This window comes from Myxine glutinosa, chromosome 14, assembly GCF_964187855.1.
Source record: "Myxine glutinosa chromosome 14, kmMyxGlut1.1, whole genome shotgun sequence".
In the NCBI taxonomy this organism is placed as follows: Eukaryota; Metazoa; Chordata; class Myxini; order Myxiniformes; family Myxinidae; genus Myxine; species Myxine glutinosa.
Window position 1 is genome coordinate 66,423,335 of NC_136274.1, and position 10,381 is coordinate 66,433,715.

General features: G+C 40.9%; 1 protein-coding gene across 1 annotated transcript; it reads right to left on the reverse strand.

Moving 5' to 3' along the window:
• Positions 1-3,593: 3,593 nt before the first annotated feature.
• LOC144888795 (uncharacterized) lies at positions 3,594-6,026 on the reverse strand. The gene is made up of 5 exons (XM_078768003.1): positions 5,982-6,026; positions 5,730-5,835; positions 5,282-5,383; positions 4,209-4,904; positions 3,594-3,640 (listed from the first exon to the last, which is right to left on the reverse strand). Exons 1-5 carry the CDS (start codon positions 6,006-6,008, stop codon positions 3,594-3,596), a joined length of 978 nt encoding a protein of 325 aa, XP_078624129.1. The 5' UTR covers positions 6,009-6,026.
• Positions 6,027-10,381: the final 4,355 nt, after the last annotated feature.

Consider the following 10,381-nt stretch of genomic DNA (forward strand, 5'->3'; position numbering starts at 1 on the left):
TTTGAAACTGTCATCTCTCAGGGCTTAACAATATGCAAGGATCTCTGCACCAACCCAGCACAGTTCCATGTAGTTAGAAAACATATCCCAAAAAATTCTGCAAGAAATGCATGCTGTCTGAACACATACCCATGACAACACTCTTTGACATCACAACGGCGACCGTTTATGCCTCCACCCACATTATAACATTATTGTCGTGTGACTACCCTGTGTGGTGAACACTGCAAGGTCACATGGAGGACGAAACGAGCTTTTACACTTCAAGGCTGTTAGGGATATTTTCCTACAGTAGTATGTAATAGATGAACCAAAAATTCAATGTCCATCAACTTGTCAGAAGAGAGTCACAAATTTTAATTCCCGAGGAGGATAACACTTTTTGTATACAAAGAAATACACAGCAAGAAAACAATAACCCTTATCAAACCAAGGAGAGCACGCTACAATTTCACAAAAGCACATTTCAAGATTCACAGAAGGTCCCAAGTGAAATCCTGGTACAGTAGAGATGTACTTCAAAGGAAACATCAGAGATACAGTAGCATGCACAGTATACAGTCAACATACAGTGTAACCATACAGAATCAACCAGCCAAGTGAAGTATCCTAAGTACAGCAAACCAACATCTTGCAGACCCAGTGCTAATCCTGGCTATTTGGTCATCCGTTCTGATTTTTAAAACATCCTCAAGTGGGAGGAGCAAGTGGATGGGGGAGGAGCAAAGAGAGGGGAGGAGAGCAGTAGGATTGGTTGGGCAAAGTTTGGGTGGGAGGGAGGAAGTGTCGGGGGATGAGGGTGCTCCCCGCTGATAGCAGGTTTGTATTTCAAATTCTGTAATGCGGTTTTCTGCTTTTCCTTTGTCTCCTGCCAAACACCTCGGAGCCCCCGTCTCTCTAATCTCGTATGAAGACTTCAAGAACATCTGAAGGTCATTCTCAGCGAAGTGGATATATCTTTTACTCATTTTCGACATGACAAGAACAAAGACCACTTACTTTATTTCAAAGCACATTTTAAAAACAATATTATCCTTAGTCATAAAATAATTACAGTGCCTTTATTATTAAAACTATACCAAATGATTTACCATTTTGTGGTTTTATCTGTAATTCATTTATTGTTTGATGCAAGGGTTATTATACCATATTGCAAATTAACACACTAGTAACATGAGTTTTGATAAGTCATGTTAAAACTTCAAAATAGGCATGCAATTAAATAAAAAAGTCCTTATTTCATTAAAACAGTCACTCAATAGCTATGGCAATCCCATCCTTTTTCAATCTGCAAACTCATCTTTTCCCTCATAAGTCAAATCATACTGCAATCCCACAAAAGATTTTACTGAGAAGCAGAGAGCCAGAGAGAGCTAGCCTGCATGGATTTTTAAAATAGTTATTTCTATATTTTAGACTAACCTTTATCCAGTCTTGTAGTGGTAAATTATTTTTTGGGTATACTCCCTTATACTGATAACTCGATCCTCAAATCACCAAGCCAATGACGAGGCGCTGCGCCGTGGTGGTGATTCACAAACACAGTGCCCCCCAAGTGACCCGACCCTGACCAGATCAAAATTATAAAGAAACAAACACAAACAAATCATCTTTCACAATAAATATCACCTCAAAATTTTAATGTAAGGTTTTGCAAAAGGCATCAAAATTTGAAGCATTGGTGAGTCATATCTTCAGACCAATCCTTGCATAAGGCCTAACTATATGTCTAAATTACCAAGACACAAAATAATCCAAAAATGATCAAGCCGTTCTCATAATATTGATTTTCTAGTTTGCAATACTCATCACATGTAATATCATAAAGTGGCTGAGGTAATTTAATTGTTTATACAGATTTTTATAAGACACACTGTCATAGACCTCCAAATGTCTTGTTTGGTAAAGAGGCAATGTACAAGTAGACCATATCCTTACTCATTTCATACATTTTGTTGTATAGCTTGAACAAAATATTCATGAAGATACATACCCAGTGTTAATAACATTCACTTTTTACTTTTGTACGTGTAATTTTGATTATTAAACACAACAAACTGTTCAACAATTAACTATGATTGAGTTGTGCTTTTTAAGCCTGAATTAGTTGTAGAAGTGAAAATACAAGTAGTAAGTTTGCAGTTCATACAATGTAACATTCACATTGCCCTGATTATACACGCACATTCAAAAGTATTTGGATACTTTACTGAGGAAAATTGCAGAGAAACAACATAGGAACACAATATATTTGTTGAGAATTGTTCTTCTAAATAAATGGGTAAATATGTCTCCAGACATTAAGGTATCAATTCAAAGTGCTTATGCAACAAAAATATATGCATAGGGATGATATTTGATCACCTGTTGATGGTAAAATGTAATGAGTATGACTTGACTCCATTATAAAGTATCAAAATACTTTTGGATGGAAGTGAAGTAAGGGCTGTAAGGCTAAAACAAATTCCAAATGGCTTGGTATCTGGTGTTATTTTTCACGGTGGCAACACGGGTTCTGTTATCTTGAGCACTGCGATGGTTTCTTACCCATTTCTTAACATACTTTTCTGGCCTAAACTTGCTTAATGGTGGTCCCACAAGAGAAACAAAAATTAAGTCAGAAACATGCTGCACCGTCAGCTTATTTCGCAGTTTATAATCAATCAAATTCATTTGAGAGAATCCCCTCACAATCAGCACTCGTGACAGGAAGCGTATCAATTGTTCCTTTCAGCATTTTTATGTGATGGGGAACAACACATGGATCATCAACGTAATCTCTGAAAGCACGTTTGGTGTCCTCAAAGGGAACTTGCAGACGTTCACACAGTGGTTTAAGTTGTTGTTCTCCTGCAATCCATGGGCTTTCAACATCTGAGGGCCATTTTGCAGGATTGATAGTGTCAATCTGCCGAATCAACAATTTATATTCCCTAGATGATGCTCCACTATCCATGCCGCTCCTCTGCGATGCTACATTGCACTCCAAACGGCTTGACAGATTGTCTATCAATGATTGCAAGAAAGCATTTTTGTTTAACTTAGGTTGTCGTCGCCTGCCCTCTTGAATCATTACTCCTTTGAAACTATCCTCCTGCATAGCCTTTACATACTGTGTGTAATATGGATAATCTGTTCTTTCACTGAGCTCATTCTCTCCATCTTGGTCCTTTTGTTGAGCCAATGCCCTGATGGTCCTTTTCACAGCTTGGTAAGCTTTTACAATTGTGGTACTCTCTGATTGTAGGATCAAAGACAGTTCGGATATCTCTGATATGGCATCCAGCATAACTGCCAAACTATGAATGAATGCATCAGTCTCAAGAGTGGCCTTCAATCCACTGTATGTAGCAGTTTCAGTATTAGACTTTCCCGTATTAGATTCATCACTAAAGTGCTGTGTAGAACCTTGTAATTGTTCCACAAGGCTCTGAGAGCACGAAAACTGGAAGGGGTCCATCTTGTGTCAAGAACCCGCTTCATCTGCAAAACTTGTGTTTCAAGTTCTTTCGCACACTCTTCTAATTTGCGCCGGGCTTTGGGCGAGGTATTGTACAAGCTGTACAATTTGTCTATAAATATCTTTATATGGTTCACTGCAGTAACAGAATCCACCGCATCTCCGACAGCAAGCTCAAGTCTGTGACACATACAGTGCCATATAATAATATTTGGAAACTTTTCTTGCAATCTGGTCATCACTCCAGACTTTTTCCCCACCATTGTTGAGGCACCATCTGCACAAACTCCAACAAGGTTTTTCTTCAAGTAGGCTTCTGTAAATGTATGCTTATCTAACGTGGAGAGAACATTGTTGGTTATGGATTCTGCTGATAAGCTCTCTAGTTCAATTAATTCTAATGGAAATGCAAATGCATCAGTAGATTTGGTTTCTGAATACATGAATGTTCGTATATATAATATTAATGCCGATTTGTGGCTTACTGTGGTTGATTCATAAATCATTAGTAAAATCTTACAATTATCACTGATAATTGCTGAACACAGTTCACTCCGCATGTTGGACGCGATGGAAGACAAGATCTCTGTTGCTGAGTATCGTGAATGTAGTCCAAATCCTAAGTCAATACCATTTAGCATTTGTAACTCACACAAGTTGACATGATCTGCAAAAGGTCTATTTTGTTTCACTAAGTAGTACACAGTTCTAAAAACTTTTTCAGTGACACTTGAATGGTGTGATTCACTTATCGTGAAAGCAGAAGCTATTTCATGTTTGTTGGTTTTTTCCAGACATGTTTCTGCTTTTTGATGGCTTACAGACGTCTTATGTCTTTTTATTTTGTTTCGTAATGAAGCCAACTGTGCTTTTTTAGTATCACCATTGGGAAACACTGCTACAGATAACCATTCCGGTCCAAGATAAACACCTTGGGTCATGACAACTCCACAATGTAGTTTTTTAACCTTTGAGCAAATATTACATAATAGCCCCCCTTCATGTGCCACCAACCATGGATATTTGGCACGAAATTCTTCATATTTCGCATCATTCCAGCATGCAGGTAAGTGACAATTGGGATTCAACTCTTGATATTCTGAAGGTTGCTCTGGAGTAGTGTCCAACTCCTTGTGATCTACAGGTGTCATGGCATCACTGTCAGCTTCCTGGCAACCCATTGGTGTGACTGGTGGCATGGCATCACTGTCAGCTTCCTGGCAACCCATTGGTGTGACTGGTGTCATGGCATCACTGTCAGCTTCCTGGCAACCCATTGGTGTGACTGGTGGCATGGCATCACTGTCAGCTTTCTGGCAACCCATTGGTGTGACTGGTGGCATGGCATCACTGTCAGCTTCCTGGCAACCCATTGGTGTGACTGGTGGCATGGCATCACTATCAGAACGATTTGGTGGTGCAGAAGACATCATGCTTGGACTGGCTGTGGGTAAAAAAAAACAAATACAGTAGTGATATAGCAAAAGTGCCTTTAAAAATGTGTTTAATTTACAGCAACCCCCCACCCCCAACAGCAGTACCAGCACTTCTCATGGTCTACGGGATTTAGGTGTATTATTCGGTACAAATTTATATCACCGGCATTCCTTTTGTCAATGCAATACCTAACTAGTATTTAGCAGATAACCCTTCACATAATGAATTGTTGTAAGCCTGAAAATATGCTTTTTGGATGAATATCTTTTCAATTCAAAACGGCTTCATATTTCAACATCGCTCTAAAGATACAGTATCAAGACAATGGCATGAACCTATTTTTTTTACAGCTTGCAAATATAATATAATGCGACAATTACTTACCCTTTGTAAAATATGATGTGATTGTGTTTGTTGTGGCTTTAGTTCTTTTCCTCTTGCTTCCAGGCTTATTTGGTTTCATGGAAGGACGCTTAGCTCCAAGTTCTGAAATATAGAAATGAATCAAGATTAGTTTTGCTAAGAAATTATAACAACGACCACATATTATGTATTGAATTATGTAAAGGAAACTTAGCAATATATTATGCATAAATATTTTAGCTAACATTCAACTGACTGTACATGTGCAGAATTACAGGAAAAACTCACCGAACCAACTAAGAGATAACAAAAATGGAAGTAGGGATATAGTCCAAAAAAAACAATCGAGTCAGGTGTGGTCTTTTAAATGTTTACCTTCAACTTCAAGAAGAAATATTGTATCACTTTCGCTTTCCCCCTTTATAAAATAGATTTCTGTATCATTTCTGTAAAAAGAACACAATCCTACTTTTAGCCGATTTTTGTGATGCTGATTCCATGTGTCCATCGTTGAATTTTCCCTTATTGGACGTCAAGTCGTTCTCATCTTTCTTTGCATCAGCTTGTGCCGCATTCTGCCAAACCTGTTTTCAAAACAAAGAAAATTTATAGGTATCATAAGTATCCGCATTATTACTAGTACATCAGTTAATTTTATTGTATTTTAAGATATTATACGGACATGTTAGTGAATGAAATGCATGCATTCTAAAGCACTTACTAATTGTGTATTAAAAACAACGTTCATTTTATAAGGGCCGAGGTCCGCGCGTGTGCTCTTTGACCTGTCTTGCCGCACATGCGCACGTTGTCCTCACGTTTTGACAATGTGCAACTGCACTCGCTCTTCCGGTCGCTTTGCTTTCTCTCAAAGAAACACGGTATCTTGTCAAATGAGGTTTAAATTATGCAGTAATTTACGACGATTTCATTCTGTAATTACGACGTAAGTAATTCTGTAAGTTTCATTCTGTAAGTAATTTACAACGAGGTTCAATTCCACTTACGAAATCGAAACTCATGCCACGGGACTTGATGACGTCACTGCGTTTTAGCCTGATAAAACACTGCGTTTAGCCCGATCCCTGCAGCTAAGCGCGCGACATGCCGACAGTCGTCCAAACTTTTAACTTATGAAATTGAAGGCTGTCCTTCAGTCTTTTTGAATAATTTCTGAATAAATGGTAAACTATCAAATTACGCTAATTCGTACATGCAAGGTAAACAAAGTAGCACAGGAACGCCTTTAATTACCACAGAGCATATCAATTACGTACCTCAATTTTCCTCAAATTCCTTAATTGGTCCTAGCAATTTGTCGGCACGAAATCAGCTCCGTATACGGAATGCTGGCCTAGCCTGGGGGCCTCCCGCCACGCGCGCCCCGCCGGCCCCGGGAGAAGGATGCGCAATCATCAATGTCGATAATACGTATGTTTGATTTGTCAAAAGTTAGTCACGTATATGGATAGCCAACACAAATTAATCCTATGGAACACCACGCGCAGCGTATGAATGTAGACGATTTTAATAATAATACAATTCGTACTACATTTCTTTTCTTTTTTTATTTATAGCCTAATTTTTTTTTTTAGGTATATGTGCGTATACGCCAAAATGTCCTATATTTTTTTAAAGTATACGGCGTATACAAAAGTATACCCTCCACTACATCGGAGCCTTTTTCAAATACTAATAAGCTATTTCGATTCAGTTTAATTATCGTTTCTTTGAAAGATTCCACTGAGGACGCTAACAATTCCATAAAACGATTTATTAAATAAACTACAAGTGAAAAGAAAAAGCGTGCGCTGAACTGTCTTTACAACGGTCAGCGCAGAGTGATTTATCTGCTCCCATTGTTTGACTCTGCAATAATTACCAAGTATTTGCATTGTACTAAGTAGATTATTCACAGTCACAAAGAAAGCTTGTTTGCCAAGCCCCTTGCTAAGCAAGCACCAATAGTAATTAGCTTTCACCAACAATGGACAGTTCTGAATACTAATTTACTCAGATATTGCGATGTCAGCTGTCAGCCATACTAAGAAACACAATATCTTACTCATGGAACTTCAATGAGACATACTAAATCCAACATTACATTATTTGAAAAGAACATCCCATATGTAATATTACCCTATTTGTAATAATGTTCCCTCAGTCATTGATGACAATATGTGGTTCACCATTGCCTCCACGAAGAATTTTTACTCTTCTCGAGCCACGATTCTGGTCAGTGCCGGAGACAACTTGCCAACTGCAGGGGATCCCAAATTTTGCATGGAAACCACAAAAAGACACTTGCAGACGAGGAAAGCAGGTTTGTGGCTCATATAAATTGCTTGCTTCATAAATTTACACTTCCACAAGGCGTTCAGTTCAATGGCAGGGTTAATACGCGTGGGGAGCAAACGGGGGAGAAACCGGAGAGCTTACCTTCGCGGGTCCCAACGCAGTTTTCAACCTGTAATAAATAAACTCAAACGACACGAAAATGTACTGTACAAAAATGCCGGCTTTATTAAAGAAATACCGGTAATCAAATAATGCACGATAAAATAAAACTAAATTCCGAAATGGAGAGCTCCCACAACAGACCCAAACACAGACAAAGGTAAAAAATAACTGGAAAATAATTATGTGTGATTTGTGTGGGGGATTTAACTCAAATCGGCTGGGGTATCTCGTCAAGAATCGCCCAGGCCCCACGCGCGCAATTTGGGGTGTTTTAATGGCGGTAGAAAAGATAAAGGTTTTAAGCCTAATTGAAAAACCTTCCAGTGCTCACCACAAGTAAAACCACCTGTTTGACTCATTCGCTCCAGGAGTGCATAAAAGTCAAACGACACTTCTCAAATTATAGAATGATGAAGTATCATGTTGTCTTACTCGGTTAAAAAAAAATTGCAACTTTTGAACGTGCATATGAACAAAAGAACAGTGCAAAAGTTGATCGAGACACCGGCGCTGTTGTCCAGCTAGTGATGTAATCTCCATGGACATCCGACCAGCACTCACATGTTGTGTTGCACGTCACGTTTGCCTCCAGAAGGAATTGACCACTTTTGATGTGAGTCCCTCAACCTTGGTCAAATCTTCCATCTCGGTGAATGGGCCCTGTTCTTCACGCCAGCTGATGATGAGCTTCGCACGTTCCTCACCAACCTTCTGCAAGGCCTTCAACTGCCGCATATTTCCGTGGTTCATGATGTCCAGGATGAGTTGCTTTCGGTTCTCATTAAACTGAGGGGCATTTGAATCCAGTGCTTCATACACCTTCACAGAGCCTTTGTTATCACATACTGTAGTGTGTAGAAAAGCATTAAGGTGTTCATCTTGAGGTTTGCCAAAAGGTGCAACGACACCAACTGGCATAGAATTGCCACCAGCGGTGCCCGCCTGCACGACCGGGGAATTTTAGCCACACTTTAATGGCTGACGCTGTTCCTGGTTACGGTCCTTCAGTGCATTGCATGCAATTTCTACAGGTTGCATGTTCCCGTGACTGACAACCCGCTCTATGGATTCCAAACGCTTCCACACTTCCATCTGGGAATGTCTTTTGTTGTTTCAGGAGAGGCCCGATTAATGAGGTATTTTCTGCATCGTGATGTGTTGCTAGTACGGCATCTCTGCCCAGATCGCCATCGTTCCTGTTGGAAAATCGTCGCTTCATAATTGGCTGCTGGCTCTGCAGGGTGAGTGGACGATTGACCACCTGTTTTGATTTGCTGGCAAAATTGAGTGCAGAGGTTGAATCAGAGGAAGCGCTGCTCCAGGGCCAAGTTTGTGACCATCACAGTATGTGCGGATCCACCAAGAGAATCTTGCAAAAGGCGTGTGAGCTTGCTTTCCCGGTAAGGTACACAGGTGGAGCCCTTATTCAAAGCATCCACAACCTTGCTGAGAGCAAAGAGGGATGAGTTGATGGATCCACTTTCCTTCAGACGTACACCACTATTGCCTGGTCGCCTGTTATCTTCCGACCCAGCTTGGTCAACAAGGTGGAGTTTTCCCAAAAAACGCCTGAAAGGGATGACTTGCTCTGCCTTGCTTTTTACATTTTACATTTTCACATTTTAACCACATTTCAATAATCATCATTCATTCATAATTCAATGTCCAACCTCACGACCACAGAAAAACACAAACACCCCTACACTTCAACAAACTCCAGCCACAAGACACTTTGTGGCTCACATTCCGATCCCCTCACCGGCCATGCCATCACTCTCACTTGCTCCCCATTCTGAATTACTCATGTCCCAATTTAAACGAGCAAGTACTGAAGCCTGGGACAGCACACATCATCACTTACCTCAAGTGCAGGTATTTGCAGGTTGTTCAGGTCCAAGAGTGCCATCCACCCTACTGAATCCCAAAATTTATCCCATGGGACCAATAAATTCCACCAAATTTCCTGTTATCCAACTGTACTGGCAAGTATGTGGATTCACCTCCTCCAGTGCTCTTTACTACACTGCTACATTTAAATACGACAGCTCCGCCACTCTGCCGTGCAAGAGCTATCGGGACAAGTTGAGCAGCTGAAACGCCAACATGGCCCATGAGCGTCCATAAGGATGCTACCCACCATCCATCCTTCACCCCCTGTGAGGAACACAGCCCCACTAGCCCCGGCTGGCCAATGTGATGAGCACCCACCGCCAACCCCACCATTTCCAAGGCCTCGGACCTGGGGGGTAGTCGCAATGCGTGACATCCTCAGCACGTCCCCTACACATCCCACATCCCCCAGTCTCCTCACATGCAGCCCCCAGTGCCCACCCACACTTGACCCCACGCCAAGGTCCAGTCAACAGCCATGCTCCACCAGGAGACTCATCCCAGGAGACATGGTCCACACACCTCGAACACCCATAGCAACACGTTGACCTCCAGACGACCCAACTACATCCCCACAACCCTGCATCCCAAGTATTGGCACCGTCGCCCCCGTAGCCAGTTGATGGCTGTGTCCTACTACTCTATCCATTTTTATCTCAGACTCCAACACTTTGGTCTAACACACCTGGATCAATAATGGTGCCACTGTGCAGTGTCCACCATGGTCTCTCAAAATTTCACCCTTAAATTTATATCCAACCCTCAGATTAC

What these genes read in the sequence shown, in the direction of transcription:
- LOC144888795 (XM_078768003.1), bottom strand. Translation starts at nt 6,008, where the DNA reads ATGAACGTTGTTTTTAATACACAATTA. An exon ending in CACATCATATTTTACAAAGG is followed by an intron (nt 4,905 to 5,281) that starts GTAAGTAATTGT and finishes TTTTACCCACAG; the next exon opens with CCAGTCCAAGCATGATGTCT. An exon ending in AGCTTCTGCTTTCACGATAA is followed by an intron (nt 3,641 to 4,208) that starts GTGAATCACACC and finishes TATGTGTCACAG; the next exon opens with ACTTGAGCTTGCTGTCGGAG.